The sequence below is a fragment of the Oncorhynchus clarkii genome, chromosome 8 (assembly GCF_045791955.1).
Source record: "Oncorhynchus clarkii lewisi isolate Uvic-CL-2024 chromosome 8, UVic_Ocla_1.0, whole genome shotgun sequence".
Taxonomy (NCBI): Eukaryota; Metazoa; Chordata; class Actinopteri; order Salmoniformes; family Salmonidae; genus Oncorhynchus; species Oncorhynchus clarkii.
The window spans coordinates 41,280,387-41,298,992 of record NC_092154.1 but is presented as its reverse complement, the minus strand read 5'-3'; the positions used below and the strand labels follow the sequence as shown (position 1 = coordinate 41,298,992).

General features: G+C 41.5%; 1 protein-coding gene across 1 annotated transcript in view; it reads right to left on the bottom strand.

The window, feature by feature from the left end:
* LOC139415670 (actin-binding protein WASF1-like) overlaps positions 1–18,606 on the bottom strand; it is a 156,354-nt gene that overhangs the window by 23,234 nt on the left and 114,514 nt on the right. The window contains exon 5 of the mRNA XM_071163789.1: positions 5,030–5,183. Within this exon, the coding sequence (XP_071019890.1) occupies positions 5,030–5,183 (154 nt within the window). The remainder of the gene's footprint in view (positions 1–5,029; positions 5,184–18,606) is intronic.

The following is an 18,606-nucleotide window of genomic DNA, read 5'->3' as shown; positions in this document are numbered from 1 at the left end:
CAACACAGAGACTTCCCCAGCATTATTGTGGGAAACACTGAAGGCTTATTTTAGAGGCTGTATCATCTCCTTTCAGGCTGCCAGGACTAGGCAAAACAGAGGAAAATTGGTAGAATTGGAGGGACAAATTAACTTACTGGATAGGGAGAATGCTAGCCATCCATCTATGGAGAAACATTAAAAAAATTAACTCTTTAAAATTTGAATATAATCAGATTCTCTAAGCTAAAATTGCTAAATCTTTTCTCTATGCTAAGCAAAAATATTTTGAGTTTGGTGACAAACCACACAAATTACTCGCCAGACAACTTCGAAAAAGTGTGAGTGACCAAATGGTTCACAAAGTTAAATCTGCATCTGGGAAATTGCTCTCTTCCCCCAAAGACATCAATGACAGATTCTGTCAGTTTTATGAGACTCTATGTACATCTAAAGCGGATCGTAACCCCTTAATTATGCAAAACTTTTTGGAGGACTGTAATCTTCTTGAATAAGGAAATATCTCTTGAAGAAATTCGAGAAACAATTAAACATCTAAAGAGTGGCAAGACACCGGGCCCATATGGATACCCTGGTGAATTCTATAAAACATTCAGCAACATGCTCTCTCCCTACCTGCACAAAATGTTGGTTCAGGCCAATGATGTGGGAGCTCTCCCACCTACTTTGGATGAGGCGTTCATTACAGTTATACATAAGAAGGGTAAAGATCCGGAAGAGGTAGGGTCATACAGATCAATATCTCTCCTTAATACAGACCAAAAGATTTTAGCAAAAATTCTGGCTAACAGGCTTAGCACTTTAATTGGCAAATTGATCCATTTGGACCAGAACGGCTTTATCCCTAACAGAAACTCATTCTTCAATCTCAGTCGCCTCTTCAACATTATGTATTCTCAGAGGTTACCTAACGTGGACCTTGCCGTTATACCTCTTGATGCCGAAAAGGCCTTTGACCATGTTGAGTGGTCCTATCTATTCAAGGTCCTACAGAAATGTAATATTGGAGATGGGTTCATGAATTGGATCCAGCTTTTATATAGGAACCCCTGTGCAAGAATATTCACTAACCAATCATTGTCGCCCCAATTTAACCTTTATAGAGGGACAAGGCAGGGTTGTGCGCTGTCACCTATGCTCTCCGCCCTAATTATTGAACCTCTCACTCAGGCGATCAGATCTCATGCAGCAATACATGGCTATAATACTAAAGATACTGTAAATAAGATTTCCCTATACGGAGATTACATTCTCCTCTATGTAACAGAACCTCAAGCTAGTATTCCAGCTATTCTTGAAATGACTGACAACACAGCTCTTAGCTCCCTCAGTAGATGCCTACTGGAGAACTTATTTGTATTGCTTTTAATCTTTTTAAATGAATATCTTATTAACACTTTGTTCTAGCTAGCTATTTGTGTAGGTAGCTATCAAGTAAACCCAATGACGGTGTCTTGCCAGGAATCCCTCCTTTGCCCCCTCTAACCTTGATTACACCTTTGAGCGATGGGTAGAGCTAGGGATAAGTACCATAGGGGATCTATATATAGAAGGGACTTTGCCTCCTTTGAGTTGCTGAGGGAAACTTATAGTCTTCCCAGAAGTAACTTTTTCAGATAACTACAAATTAGAGACTATGTTAGAAAACACCTTCGCAACATTTGGGAATGCTAAACCTTCCATGTTTGATGGGTGTATAAAAATATGCCCCACCTCAGACAAACTGATATCTCGTCTATGTGACGCTTTTCAATCTGTTAGCACACCTTCTACAGATGCCATTAAGGCAAAATGGGAGGAAGAACTAGGGACTGACATCTCGGTGGCAGACTGGGAAGATAGCTTGGAGTATATCCACACCTGCTCCATTAACTCCAGACATACAATTCAAGGTATACACAGATTACACTATTCCGAAACTAAACTGCATTGGATATTTCCTGATACATCCCCTATGTGTTTCCTTTTAGGTGGTTGTAGAATATAATGGCTCTTTTCTGGATTTTGATAATTAGTGGGTATCAGAAAAATTCTGCTCTGCTCTGTATGCATTATTTTGTGTTTTGCGCTGTAAACAAATTCTGCATGCAGAGTATCAATTTGGTGTTTGTCCCATTTTGTGAATTCTTTTTGGTGAGCGGACCCCAGACCTCACAAGCATAAAGGGCAATGGGTTCTATTTTTAGCCAGATCCTAATTGGTATGTCAAATGTAATGTTCTTTATGATGGCATAGACGGCCCTTCTTGCCTTGTCTCTCAGATCTTTTGCAGCTTTGTGGAAGTTACCTGTGGCGCTGATGTTTAGGCCAAGGTATGTATAGTTTTTTGTTTGCTCTAGGGCAACGGTGTCTAGATGGAATTTGCATTCATGGTTCTGGCAACTGTACATTTTTTGGAACACCATTATTTTTGTCTTACTGAGATTTACTGTCAGGGCCCAGGTCTGACAGAATCTGTGCATAAGATCTAGGTGTCGCTGTAGACCCTCCTTGGTTGGGGACAGAAGCACCAGATCATCAGCCAATAGACATTTGACTTCAGATTCTAGTAGGGTGAGGTCCGGTGCTGCAGACTGTTCTAGTGCCCTCGCCAATTCATTGATATATATGTTGAAGAGGGTGTGGCTTAAGCTGCATCCTTGTCTCACCCCCTGGCCCTGTGGAAAGAAATGTGTGTGTTTTTTGCCAATTTTAACCGTGTACATGGATTTTATAATTTTGTATGTTTTTCCCTCAACACCACTTTCAATCAATTTGTATAGCAGACCCTCATGCCAAATTGAGTCAAAAGCTTTGGTGGGCAGAAGGGGCATTGGTCTGATATGGGGGGTGGTATGTAGATGTGGCCAGGGTTTGCTTGGGGTGGTCGTGGCTGGTGGTGCTGTGGTCTGGGTGTAGGTCCTCTTGGCGTGGGTTCTCTCGGTGCAGGTCCTTCGAGACGGGGTCTTGCATATCTGGGAGGGGGGTCTCCAGCTGGTTTGGGCGGGGTGTCCGTTGCTCTGTTGCTCCTGTGTGAGGTGTCCTGGCAAAAGTTGGGATTGCTGCCTTGTAGAGATGGACTTGGTCGTAAAGGCTGTTCAAGTCCAGGGTGGACTGGTGGTCCAGGTATACATTAGGTTTTGAGGCACAGTCTCGTGATATGTTTGCATTCACCCACTGTAAGGTGGCAGAGTGAACATAGTTTTGTGGTAGCAGGGTGGAGATAACCACTTGTGTGTGGGGGAAAGTGGAAGAAGCTTTTTCAATCACTCCCTTGAGTGCTGTTGCCACCCTTTCCTGCTGGGCCCTCAGTCATTTGTGCCCATGTGAATTATAATGTGGCTGGGGGACCCTAGTCTGTCCTTTGACAACAGCACCATGGCATGCCTATTGTTTAGGAACCAGAGTTTAGGCACTTTGTGTTTGGAAAAAATTAATCCTCTTGAATGTATTTGCCATTTGAGTCCATGAGGAGCACAATCTCTGGCTTTTGTGTGTCTTCAGTAGATGTGGGGGGGTTGTCAGTAGGGCTATCGTGGGACCTGACAGGAGGGCTGTTAGGAGGGGATGGGGTCTGTTGGGTTGGTGAGTCCTGTGTTGTCTGTCACATTGTGGTGTTGAGGTTGTGGTCCGGGTCTGAGGTGGGCTATTCTGCTGACTTGTCTGGGGGAAAGGTCCTGCTCTCTGTCACACCTCAGCTTTTTGACCTTGTCCTTCAGTGCCATGTGTGCCTCTAAGTTCTCTCACCTCAGTCCATAAAGCAGCCAGCTCTCTCAGACAGCCATCCATCTCCACCTTCTGCCCTCCGGGTCTTGTTGGGGTGGGGGGGTTGTTGTTGTGCTGGTCTGTTTGGTGGGCTTGTTCTGTCTGGATTGTGTGGACTAGATCTCCAGGGAGATGGATGAGCAGTGCAGTTGTGGGACCTGGGTATGTTCAGTGCTGGGGGGGTATCCTCATCTGCAGGACAGTTTGAAGAGGTGTGATCAGACTCACCTAGGATGGGGAAGTCATCACAGACAGAGAGAGCTTTTCCTGCAGTGCTCTCTCTTTGATCCCATAAAAGTCTTGCTGGAACTGCATGAGGATGCCCTGCACCATTACTGTCCCAGACTTGTACACATTAACAGAGGTTGTACAATTTCCCTCAATGTCTAGTATTCTGAGTTTCCACCCTGGGCCAATACCCTCTCTCTTGACATAGAGGTAGTGTGCTCTTGTAGCACTGTCCCATGCCAGGGGATGGTCTGCGTGGAAAATTAAGTTGCTTACATTCCCTTCATTGTAGCAGTCAGCAAATAGTGTCTCTGAATTGTACTTACCCTTGCAGGATTATTTTTTATATCCATTGGGATCTTGTATTGTATTGTATTGTAATGACCTCTGGACAGGGATACGCCATGGGGCTTCAAAGGCCAATGCATTTGGGTGGGTGGGGGGGTCGGGCTGTGAAACTCTCCTGCCATTGTTGGGCTCAAGAGTTTTCACACATCTGACTTCACACTTCAGTGCTAATTGAAGGTTCCGTCAGGTCTGTCCTAGCATCTTGGTAGCTTAGTATACGTATTTACTTAGCTTTATATAACAAAATTACTTTGAGATTATTGTATTTTAGTTTTTGGCTTCAGAAGTAGCTCCAGACGGAATATTACTCACTCAGTTTTGTGTTGGATGGTATTTCCAGGGCCGCTGTGTTTCTTCTGCAGGTTTAGGTTTGTTAGAAGTTTTTTATTGATGGTGCTTACACGGAGAGCCATGTAAGCAAACATGTAACAGTATAAAGATCCACCAGGCAGTTTTCCCTCTCAGGTCAAAGCCGCTATTAGCCTGGTAGTATTTGCTTGGTGTGATCAATAATGCAGTGGTTGCATCAGTAGTGTTATCCCACACAGACACACAGACAGACTAAGATTCTAACCAATAGGGCATGATTTTGAAGAGGTTCTTACCAATGACATCATGGTATGTTTATGGGCTGTTCAGGTGCTGACTAATAAGGTGTCAGGTTACAATAACATTACCCAGTCTGGAGGGAGGTTGCTGTGATGCTGACCTGTAGGGTGTGAGGATGTTGAGGGGTGGTGGCTGCTCGCAGAGGTCAAACGTCTCCTGCAGGGGGATGGGCAGCGACTGGCGGGAAAACAGCTGCTGGTCCTGGATGGTGGAGCTCCTAAATGCCTTCCTCATAGTAATGTCCTGGAGAGATACTGGTGAGAAGGAAAGAAAGAAAGAGAGAGAGGCAGTCATGCAGAAGAACAGCTCCTGACTTTTTGGTTGATAAAGGTGAGATGAACAAGATGAAATTAGAAAAACATATATAAGTAATCAAATTGTACAACTGAAGATCAACACAAGAGGAAAAGATTGACAGTGTGAGTTAAAAAAGCGATCTTAAAGTGGAACTGACAGCATTTTAGCAACATTAACTGAAATCTTATTACAATCTGTTCATATACTGTAAGGAATAATATGACACTTTAAAAAAAAACTAAAATTTGACAAGCGAGCACTTAGGTCATTTTCACAAATTCTTAGAATGTTTGTGAATTACGTATGCTAAGGCATTTGTGAAAATCCTATAGCAATATAGAGTGGGAAAGCAGCTGTGCGTTTGGTCAATTAATAGACACGGCAGGAAATAAAACCTAATAAAAACATCTTTACAGTCCTATTGATCAAACAACGATGAAAAGCTAGGCTATCTGTTCCCTTACAAAAATGCAAAATTTCTGCACTAAACTAAACTAAATAGTGTGCCAGAAGTTTGAAAATGTTTTGTCATGAGTGGTGAATCTGCGGCAAACCAACAATAATATTTATTGCCACCAGTGGTAAACAGTTTACCAGAAACCATTTCTGGTGAACACATGAGTTCCAAGAGCAGTAATTCTGACCGTTGATGACCAATCAACCAAACTCTTTGAAAATGCAATCCAAGCTATCAAGCTAGCTACAACACCTACCAAAGTTGTCCGGTGAGTGTCTAACTTACTAATTAAACTTCCTAATAAACTTTAACATTTTATTAGCTAAATTATGCCTAGTTAGCAATGTCATGTTTCATGGGATAGATAGAAACACATTTAGTTGATACCAGTTTCATTGTATCAGCACCACTGACCGACTGGCTGGCGCTTACCTAGCTAATGTTATCTATCATATTTTTGCACAATTCATGTGATAAGAAGCTAGCTAACTAATTTGTCTAAACACATATTTTTAGGTGAATACGTTGCTGTCTTTTAATACCAATATGCATGTCAATATGCTAGTGTCACAGTTCAGTATCATGTTAGCTAGCACAACTGCTAAGGTAGCTAGCTAGCTACCAGAACAGAACTTCACTTTTGCAGATGGATACCCATCCCCTACCCGTGGATAGGAATAACGAGCATGCTCCCAACGCTAGCTTGTTGTCGCGGAATATAACTACATTTACAGTTTTTGTTGACGTTTGGCTAGCTAACTATGTCAGAGTCTGTAACGGTGGCTAGCTAACGTTAGTTAGCTAGCTAAGTCTGACACTTCTTCTGGACTGTCTCGGACACTGTTTCACTCGTTAGCCAATGTTAGCTGACTAGCTAAGTTACAATACCTAGATTTTACTTATACTCCATCTGGGTTCATTTAACCAAGCTATTTGGCAGGCTTATCTCATGCTTGCATGGTGATTGATTGAGTTAGCTAGAGTTACTGTACTGGTTTATGTCTGGAACCAAAGTTTGTGTCCCGGATTCCTGTTAAGTAGCAGTTAGCTGCTAGCCATCATGAAAATGGAGCAGACTAATGCTAGCAGTGCTAGCCCACCAGTGTTTTTATCCACGGCTGGGAACAAATGCGTAAGGTGTGATATTTCTTCCCCACAACAATGAAGATAAGGTGGAACTGGAAAATGGACAGGGATTTGTCTGCCTTAAATGCACCACCATCAAGCAGCTTAGGGAAGAGATCCTCCAACTGTTAGCTTGGCTGCGAGAAAAGGATAACCTGCTTTCTAAGTATACCGATCTTGCTGTAACCCAGGCAAATTGAATCTCAGTTTTAAGATTTTGGCTTTCCTATAATCTGTGGACCGCTCAAGGTCCACTGTCATCCAAGAGCTCGTATCAATGACATCAAGTCCCTTCTGCCCACGGTTCTGGCCAATTACTATATTAAAACCATTGACACTCATGTAGGTTTTAACGACGATCTGAGGCACTGAGGGAGAACTACAAACTAAAACACGCTCGCTAGCACAGGGAAGAAAATAATTATCTCTGATCCCCTCCAGTGCTACCAAATGGGTATGGAACGTTTCAGCCGACCCTTTGCCCTTAACGAGTACCTGAAGAAAGTTTGCAACGACAGGAATGTCTCTTTTTGTGACAACTTTGATTTGCTGTGGGAGAAACCAGCACCTTCTAAAAGAGACAGGATTCACCCTAGCCGCACGCACGGGTTACAGGATTATTTCCAGTAACATTGCAAACTGTTTTAGAGACTGACAGATAGGGTCTGTTAATGTGCCAGTTCTCCCTGTCAGAAGGACATGATATCAACTGCTGTAGAAATGGCACTATGGTTATTGTGAGTAAGTGACTTTATACAAACTGTCATCTCCTACCATTCTGATAGATTGGAGACTGTCTGAAAACATGGTTGTAACGTTAATAATTTGGTTGTTATTCCATTGGTTACCTTGAGGCAAATGCCACAGGGCAGAGCGGCCCACACTCATTGAATATGGCGCTTTTAAAAGTTAGAGCAATCTCAAGTAAAACCTTTCTCAAGAATGACCTCATTACTGAGCGCAAAGTTGATTGCATGTTTCTCACTGAAGCATGGCTGTCATCAGACTGTATTGCCGCTCTAATTGAAGTATCCCCCGGACTACAGCTTTTCATACTCTATCAGAAAACAGAAAAAGGGTGGGTGGACAGCCTCTATTTCCACTAATGCGCTCAACTGTATTGACATTGCATTTGGCGACTTTGGGTCTTTTGAGCATCATGCTGTACTGTTTAAATGTCAGCCACCAATGCTGGCCATAACCCTGTACAGGCCACCAAAGCACTGCCCCACTTTCTTCATTGACTTATCTGAACTATTATCTATTGTCCTTGAGAACTATGATAAAATCATTGTGTTGGGCGATTTTAATATTCATGTTGACAAAGAGACGGACTCCAAGTCCATTGAATTTATGAATATTTTGAGCTCTATGGACTTTATCCAACATGCTACTGGGCCCACCCATAACCACGGCCATACTCGGGACCTGGTTATTACCCGTGGGCTTTCTGTTGACATATCCTCTATTGTAGATGTTGCTTAATCTGATCACCACTGTGGATTTTTTACTACCTTGTTGCCCATAGCACAGGGTAATACTGAATGCATTATTAAGAAACTCCATCTTAGTTGCTACAGATTTTATTGAATGTATGAACAATACTCCACCACCTATTCTGCCTTCCTCTTGTGGTGATTTGTTCATAACTTTAACAGCAAATTACTGTAGCTATGGCATCAATGGTTGCCCTTAAAGTTGAAAAAGGCCACATCCAAACGGAGAGCCCCTTGGATGAGTGAGGAAACTAATAAATTAAAGATAAATTGCAGAAAGGATGAGCGGAAGCAGAGAAAGTCAAAGTTACAGGTCCATTATGATATTCTGAGAGAGCAACTTGGCATACTGTATATAACAAGGTAATTAGAAATTCCTGACAGGCTAATTTTCTAACTTGATCACTATTAATCAGAATAATTAGAGAGTGCTCTTCTCGACCGTTGATGGCCTGATAAATCCTACCCCCGCAAACCTATGTGAACTTTCCTCCACATCTAAATGTGATGAGTTTGCGGCATATTTCAGAGATGACATTAGGCTGGGTAACAGTCAAGCAAGACCTGGTGAGAAGTTGGATGATATGTGCCCTAGCCTACCAGGTAAGTGATATGACAACTTAAGCCTTCTACCTGCCTTCCTGATCCTAACCCCACCACCTTCAAAACAGTTTAATTACATATCTGAAACAGCTAAATTATTTGCCAACTGTGTTTAAAAAAAATCAAATCTGTTTTTTTGTGCCCAGCACAGAGACAGCCTTAGTTAAAATAGTAAATTATTTTAGAGCCAACACAGATGCGAAACAGCTCTCTGTCCTCTTAGATTTAAGTGCTGCATTTGACACTGTTGACCATGATGTCCTTCTGGACATACTGGAGAGGTGGTTTGGCCTCTCCGGTCCAGTTCTAAATTGGTTTAGGACCTATTTAATCGGTCAAGAGTTTTTTTTTGTCATCCTTGTTGAACATAACTCAGAAAAAATACAGATCATATGTTGGGCTCCACAAGGTTTGATTTTGGGTCCAGTACTGTTCAGTTTACATGTTGCCCCTTTGCAACATTATCAGAAAGCACAGCATTGCTTTTCACTGCTACGCAGATGATACACAACTGTACATTTCTGTGTCACCAGAAGATTTTAGCTCCACGGATACATTCTTAGACTGTAGCAGTGATTTAAAAACGTATATAAATCAAGACAAGACTGAGGAACTTATTGTTGGAGCCAAAGCACAGACAGAGAATCTATCCGCACATTTTAATTAATGGGCAATAAAGATAAAACAACAGGTAAAAAACCAAGGTGTTATTTTAGATTCTGAAATAAATTTTGAATCACACATTAGGAATGTGACCAAAATAGCTTTTTACCACCTGAGGAACATTACTAAGGTTCGGCCATTTCTCTCTCAGGCTGACAGAGGGACTCATCCATGCTTTTATTACAAGCAGGCTGGACTACTTTAATGCTCTCCTGTCTGGTCTACCCAAGAAAGCCATTGGTCAACCACAAGCCTGCAGAATTCTGCAGCACGGGTGCTGACCAAGACCAGAGAGCACACATTACACCGGTTTTAAGGTCTCTGCACTGGCTGCCTGTGAGTTTTAGAATACATTTTATGATTATACTATTGGTTTTTAAATCAATCCACGACTGTGCACCTCAATACATGTCAGACATGCTTTTAAGTTATGTACCCAGTATGTCCCTCAGGTCTACTAGCACTGGCATTTTAACTATCCCACAGGCCTGTGACGAAGAGGCATGGAGAGACAGCCTTTAGTTATAACGCCCCCAGCCTCTGGAAAAGCCTGCCAGAGAACCTGAGGGGGGCATATTTAAAAGAGATCTGAAACACATCTTCTTCTTTTTTTACCACTTTTTCTCCCCAATTTCGTGGTATCCAATTAGTAGCTACTATCTTGTCTCATCGCTACAACTCCCGTACGGGCTCGGGAGAGACGAAGGTTGAAAGTCATGCGTCCTCCGATTCACAATCCAACCAAGCCGCACTGCTTCTTAACACAGCGCCATCCAACCCGGAAGCCAGCCGCACCAATGTGTCGGAGGAAACACAGTGCACCTGGCAACCTTGGTTAGCGCGCACTGCGCCCAGCCCGCCACAGGAGTCGCTGGTGAGCGATGAGACAAGGATTTCCCTACCGGCCAAACCCTGCCTAACCCAGGCGACGCTATGCAAATTGTGCGTCGCCCCACGGACCTCCCGGTCGCGGCCGGTTACGACAGAGCCTGGGCGCGAACCCAGAGTCTCTGGTGGCACAGCTGGCGCTGCAGTACAGCACCCTTAACCACGAAACACATCTTTTTAGCTTTGCTTTTCATTAGAATGCTTTTTGGTTGAGAGTAGGGAATTCCAGTCATTCCAATAAATGTTACACCCCTTGAATAGGACTTGGAAATATAAGTATAGATTAGCCAAATAATTTTACCTGAACATAACCCCAAAACGAAGGATTTATTAGCCAGCACTACTCTGTTGTTTATGATCTTATTATCATGGAGGACTGATTGGGTTAATTGATTTGAGTTCAAAAAAATTCTGTGGTCATGGAATGGCATGGTTTGAGCACTACTGAAAAGTGCTATTTACATGTAAAAAATCTATGCAATATGCTGCATTTGCTATAGGCCAATTGTTAACCTTTTTGTTGGTGACACTTTGATTTCTTGATAATATTCAGCTATTTAAAGGGCAAATCCACAGACGAAACAATAACAAAATGGTCTCTGTTTTGGTAAAAAGCTGAGAGATGGGCCTGGAGAAATGTAACCGCTCTCAGATTAATAGACAGAGCTATGGATGCAAGGACTCACCATCCATGATATCACATTTATTGTTTAACTTCTTGATCCTACTTGAGACGCAGATGTCTCAACTAGGCACCTGGAAATGCAAATGCGCTACGCTAAATGCTAAATGTACTCGTTAAAACTCAAACGTTCATCAAAACACACATGCAGGGTATTGAATTAAAGCTACACTCGTTGTGAATCTAGCCAACAAGTCAGATTTTTAAAATGCTTTTCGGCGAAAGCATGAGAAGCTATTATCTGATAGCATGCACCCCCCAAAATACCAGCACGACACGTAAACAACAGATTTTGCGGTAGCCGGCGCTACACAAAACGCAGAAATAAAATATAAAACATTCATTACCTTTGACGAGCTTCTTTCTTGGCACTCCTATATGCCCCATAAACATCACTATTGGGTCTTTTTTTCGTTTAAATCGGTCCATATATACCCAAAATAGCTTTCTATGGAAGCTGTGTCATTCAGAAAAAAACATCGTTTTTAAACGCTGCGTCATTTTTTAAAATTAAAAAAGTCGACGATAAACTTTCACAAAACACTTCGAAATACTTTTGTAATCCAACTTTAGGTATTAGTAAACGTTATAATCTATCAAAATGATTACAGGGCGATATGTATTCAATAGCTCCTCGTCTTCACATCAATGGCTGCCAATGTGCACATTCAAAACATCGTGGTGGAGACCGGAAGAAATTGAATCCAGTTAGTTGGATTTACCAAGAAAAAACTCCCTGGAAAATGACGACAATGGCGACATCGTGTGGAATCTGTAGGAATTGCATGCAGATCCATAATTAATTTTGTGCCCTTTTAACAACCCATGAAAGTGACTTATGGAAATTATTTTTAGCTTTCAGAGAGCAGTTTTTCTTGCGTTTTTCGATGAAACACACAATCTGTTATAGTCACAGCCGTGATTTAACCAGTTTTAGAAACTTCAGAGTGTTTTCTATCCACACATACTAATCATATGCATATACTATATTCCTGGCATGAGTAGCAGGACGCTGAAAAGTTGCACGATTTTTAACAGAATGTTCGAAAAAGGAAGGGGTAGACTTAAGAGGTTTTAACCATGTTTTTGAAATTTTGTCTTAAAGTAATGATGGACTGTCATTTCTCTTTTGCTTATTTGAGCTGTTCTTGCCATAATAATTACTTTTATCAAATGGGGCTATCGTCTGCTTACCACCCCAACCTTGTCACAACACAACTGATTGGCTCAAACGCATTAAGAAGGAAAGAAATTTCACACATTAATTTAAGAAGGCACACCTGTTAATTGAAATGCATTCCAGGTGACTACCTCATGAAGCTGGTTGAGGGAATGCCAAGAGTGTGCAAAGCTGTCATCAAGGTAAAGTGTGGCTACTTTGAAGAATCTAAAATATAAATAATATTTTGATTTGATTAACACTTTTTTTTGTTACTACATGATTCCATATGTATTATTTCATAGTTTTGATGTCTTCACTATTATTCTATAAAGTAGAAGACAAACAAAGAACAAAGAACAAACAAAGAAAAACCCTTGAATAAGTGTGTTCAAACTTTTGACTGGTACTGTATATATAGTCCAAAAATGTAGCAACTACAGATTGCCCCCTTAAGTAAAAGGCCTATTAGGCCTATGGATTTGTTTTTTATCAGTATGAATTAGATTGAGCTTTAAAAGCTCCACCTTTATTCCATACGCTGGGATCCGCACTAATGCAGAGCACATAGTGTCCACTTGTTTCAAAAACAATGATTGATAGCAGTTTAAACTTCTTCAATTCAACCATTATTGGGTTCAAATACACATTTAGATTTGTGAACTGCCATCCACAGCAACCACAATCCTTAAGGCGCAAACAGCGAAATGAAAGAGCAGCAGTGTGACTCACATCAATGCTCCATGTAGATATCAATAATAAGTGATATTCATATCGCTGTAGACTACACCACTGTTGTCATCCTTACCACCAAGCGTGTATAAAAATGGGATAGTCTTTGGATGCCGACAGCAGAATCCCCATTGGAAGACATAGCTACGACTGTAGCCTACAAAAGCATATTCCTGCTCTTTTCTCGCAATCCATCAAACCCATTGTGTGTGTCATTATAGTGGTCTCTGACTTGTAATCAGACTCGCTCAGTTGGAAAAATCTTAAACTTACGCCTTTTTTCAATGCTGATTTGAATGCCATTGAGTAAACACTGTCAACATTTTCCCCCCGCAAAAAGTAATCATCAAGTTTTTCAAAAGTATCTTTAATCTGATTAAAATATTTTTGTTGCTGGTAACGTAACAGATTACAGTTACTTTTTTTTGTAATCCCTTACATGCAAAAAAATTCAGATTTAATTTGAACATATTACTCCAGTGCTAGTCTCTCTACACTGGCTTCCTGTTAAGGCTAGGGCTGATTTTAAGGTTTTACTGCTAACCTACAATGCATTACATGCTCCTACCTATCTCTGCGATTTGGTCCTGCCGCACATACCTACACGTACGCTACGGTCACAAAATGCAGGCCTCCTTACTGTCTCTAGCATTTCTAAGCAAACAGCTGGAGGCAGGGCTTTCTCCTATAGAACTCAATTTTTAAGGAATGGTCGGTCTGTCTATCCATGTGAGACGCAGACTCGGTCTCGACCTTTAGGTCTTTATTGAAGACCCATCTCTTCAGTAGGTCCTACGTGGGGTGTGAAGGTGAACGAAAATGCACTGGGTCGACGAACTACCCTTGCTGTCTCTGCCTGGCCGGGTCCCTTCTCTCTACTGGGATTCTCTGCCTCTAACCTTATTACTGGGGCTGAGTCACTGGCTTACTGGTGCTCTTCCACGCCGTCCCTAGGAAGGGTGCGTTGCTTGAGCGGGTTGAGTAACTGACATGATCCTGCTGTCAGGGTTGGCGCCCCCCTCGGGTTCGTGCCGTGGGGGAGATCTTCATGAGCCATACTCAGCCTTGTCTCAGGGTAGTAAGTTGGTGGTTTGAAGATATCCCTCTAGTGGTGTGGGGGCTGTGCTTTGGCAAAGTGGGTAGGGTTATATCCTGCCTGGTTGGCCCTGTCTTAGGACGGGGCCACAGTGTCTCCCGATCCCTCCTTTCTCAGCACCCAGTATTTATGCTGCAATAATTTGTGTCGGGGGCTAGGGTCTGTTATATCTGGAGTATTTATCCTGTCTTATCCGGTGTCCTGTTTGAATTTAAGTATGCTCCCTCTAATTCTCCCTCCCCTCCCATAGGACCTGAGCCATGGGATCATGCCTCAGGTCTACCTGGCCTGATGAGTGCTTTTTAGTTGTACAGTTTGTGTCATTATTTTGTTTTATATCTTATGTTTGTGGTGAAGTACATATTTCAGCTTTTATTTTAATTGTTTTTTATTAGGTTTTTTTTTTCCTGTAAAGCACATTGCGTTCCATACCATGTCTGAAATGTGCTATACACAGTTGAAGTCGGAAGTTTACATACACTTAGGTTGGAGTCATTAAAACTAGTTTTTCAACCACTCCACAAATGTATTGTTAACAAACTATAGTTTTGGCATGTTTATAGACAGATTATTTCACTTAAAATTAATTGTATCACAAATCCAGTGGGTCAGAAGTTTACATACACTAAGTTGACTGTGCCTTTAAACAGCTTGGAAAATTCCAGAAAAGGATGTCATGGCTTTAGAAGCTTCTGATAGGCTAATTGATATAATTTCAGTCAATTGTGTACCTTGAGAACACCATCCCAACCGTGAAGCACGGGGGTGGCAGCATCATGTTGTGGGGGTGCTTTGCTGCAGGAGGGACTGGTGCACTTCACAAAATAGATTTTATCATGAGGAAAGAAAATGATGTGGATATATTGAAGCAACATCTCAAGACATCAGTCAGGAAGTTAAAGCTTGGTCGCAAATGGGTCTTCCAAAGGAACAATGACCCCAAGCGTACCTCCAAAGTTGTGGCAAAATGGCTTAAGGACAACAAAGAAGGTATTGGAGTGGCCATCACAAAGCCCTGACCTCAATCCCATAGAAAATGTGTCGGCAGAACTGAAAAAGCGTGTGCGAGCAAGGAGGCCTACCAACCTGACTCAATTACACCAGCTGTGTCAGGAGGAATGGGCCAAAATTCACCCAACTTTTTGTGGGAAGCTTGTGAAAGGCTACCCGAAACGTTTGACCCAAGTTAAACAATTTAAAGGCAATGCTACCAAATACTAATTGAGTGTATGTAAACGTCTGACCCAGTGGGAATGAGATGAAAGAAATAAAATCTGAAATAAATCATTCTCTCTAGTATTATTCTGAGATTAAATGTCAGGAATTGTGAAAAACTGAGTTTAAATGTATATTTTAAGGAAAATCGTAATGCTACAGCATACAATGACATTCTATATGATTCTGTGCTTCCAACTTTGTGGCAACAGTTTGGGGGAGGTCCTTCCTGTTTCTGCAAGACAATATCCCTGTGCACAAAGCGAGGTTGATACAGAAATAGTTTGTCGAGATCGGTGAGGAAGAACCATATAGGGCAACGCACAATTGGTCCAGTATCATCTGGGTTAGGGTTTGGCCGGCATTGTAAATACAAATTTGTTCTTAACTCACTTGCCTAGCTAAATAAAGGTAACTTCACTGGCCTGCATAGAGCCCTGCAACAACTCCATATTAATGCCAATGATTTTGGAATGGGATGTTCAACGAACAGAAGGTGTATGTAAACTTCTGACTTCAACTGTAGCTGACAACTTCTTAACTTTAGCTAATATGTATTCATTATTACAGGAAAATAAACTCACAACAAGATCATTAGTTACAAATGAATGGCAAGCTAATTACAGAAAATAGCTTACGGTTGTGAGTGTGATGAAATAAAAGCAGGGCATTTTAGAACTTGGACACTGTCTCATTGACTTAACGTTCCACCATAATTTGCAAATAAATTCATAAAAAATCCTATAATGTGATTTTCTGGATTTTTTTCTTCTCATTTTGTCTGTCATAGTTGAAGTGTACCTATGATGAAAATTACAGGCCTCTCTTTTTTTAAGTGGGAGAACTTGCACAATTGGTGGCTGACTAAATACCTTTTTGTCCCACTGTAAATGTTAAGTTGCCTATTGTTTTTGTCAATGTAGTTTTTGTGTACATTTTTTTTAATAAAGTCATATTTTATATTACAAAAAAGGTAATTGTCTGCTTTACTACAAATTGCTCAGGACTTCTAAATTTTAAACATTTTAAACCCTGCTCAGGGAAACTCAATGATAAGTGGATTGCGGTCTTCAAGTACAAAACACGCCAGCCCAGAGAGAAGCAGGCTCAAGATCTACTCTTGGAAGTGCAGGTATTGTTTGAAATGACTCTGCTGGTGGTGCCTCAGATGCTCATTCATTTCTATCCTGAAACAATCAAGTTATTCACTAAACAATCTTCTCTCCAGATACACAAGGTGACATCGATTTAAGACTTCTGCCAGTGGTCCTCCCAACACCAGTCTACAAGATAGGCAGGAAGACATTCCGACCCAGCTTCAAAGAAACCAGAAAGCTTCATTGACTTGCAGTCTGTAAGTTTAAATAGGGGATAGACATTGGGAGATTGATGGGGAAATTAGATGGTATTTTGTAAACCTTGAAAGAAAGGAACAGCATTCCAAAATCTGTTACTCTTAACTGCACACTCCAAGACATTATGAATGTTTCCATCCAATTTGTTACAGATTCTAAAATCTGCATAAAACACTATGCACATTTTCCCACCGGAGATGTTTCCAGCAAATGTACTTTCTGTGTATAAAAGGCTGTGAGTGATGACATAATGCACTTAAAAATTACTTTTGCCTTCAAATTCCATCGCATTTTCAACTCTACTGATGGTTTTGTCACAAACTGTTGCATTACGTAGCAAATGTGCCCACTATGGTCTTAGCACATGCGCTCTCTAGCCGACAGCTCACACATACAGTGGTGGTAGGCTATCAACATTGAGATTATTATGAATAAGAGCGATATTATTTGTATATCAAATGCCAGCCAAGTATCAATCATCGTGTCACTAGAATAACACCTTTAATATTTATTGGAAATGAGCATCAAGTTCATCACCTTGCACATTCAACATCCTGTGAAGTTCATCATCATTTAATTAATCTGTAGCACATGGTGAGGAGGAATAATGGTCTGGGGCTGTTTGTCATGGGTCAGGCTAGCCCCCTTCGTTCCAGTGAAGGAAAATCGTAATGCTACAGCATACAATGACATTCTATATGATTCTGTGCTTCCAACTTTGTGGCAACAGTTTGGGGGAGGTCCTTCCTGTTTCTGCAAGACAATATCCCTGTGCACAAAGCGAGGTTGATACAGAAATAGTTTGTCGAGATCGGTGAGGAAGAACCATATAGGGCAACGCACAATTGGTCCAGTATCATCTGGGTTAGGGTTTGGCCGGCATTGTAAATACAAATTTGTTCTTAACTCACTTGCCTAGCTAAATAAAGGTAACTTCACTGGCCTGCATAGAGCCCTGCAACAACTCCATATTAATGCCAACGAACAGAAGCATGACTCCAAGTTTACTTCGATATGATGGTTATTATATTAATATTTGAGCATAAAGGATTCCACTGCCATTTCTCCTTAATTAATTTTAATGACACAAAAAGATCCCACCATGTCGAATGAACGAATTGTCTGTAGGCATTTATAAAATTGTACAGGTATTTCATGTTTCCACAGCCCGGTGGTGACTTTTTTTCATGGTTCAGGTAATTAATCCGCATGAAATGGTTGGATGAATTCAGACCCATTGACGTTTTCCACTTACATTACAGCCTTATTCTAAAATGTATCAAATTGCTTTTTTCCCCTCATCAATCTGAACACAATACCCCATAATGACAAAGCAAAAACAGGTTTTTACAAATGTTTGCTAATTAATATATAAAAAAACTGAAATATCACCTTTACATAAGTATTCAGACCCTTTACTCAGTACTTTGTTGAAGCACCTTTGGCAGCGATTACTGCATCGATTCTTCTTGGGTATGACACTACTAGCTTGGCACACCTGCATTTGTGGAGTTTCTCCCATTCTTCTCTGCAGATCCTCTCAAGCTCTGTCAGGTTGGATGGCGAGCGTCGCTGCACAGCTATCTTACGGTCTCTCCAGAGATGTTTGACCGGGTTCAAGTCCGGGCTCTGGCTGGGCCACTCAAGGACATTCAGAGACTTCAGCCACTCCTGCCTTGTCTTGGCTGTGTGTTTAGAGTCATTGTCCTGTTGGAAGGTGAATATTCACCCCAGTCTGAGGTTTTGAGTGCTCTGGCGCAGGTTTTCATCAAGGATCTCTCTGTACTTTTCTCAGTTCATCTTTCCCTTGATCTTGACTAGTCTCCCAGTCCCTGCCACTGAAAAACATCCCCACTGCATGATGCTGCCACCACCATGCTTCACCGTAGGGATTGTGCAAGTTTTCCTC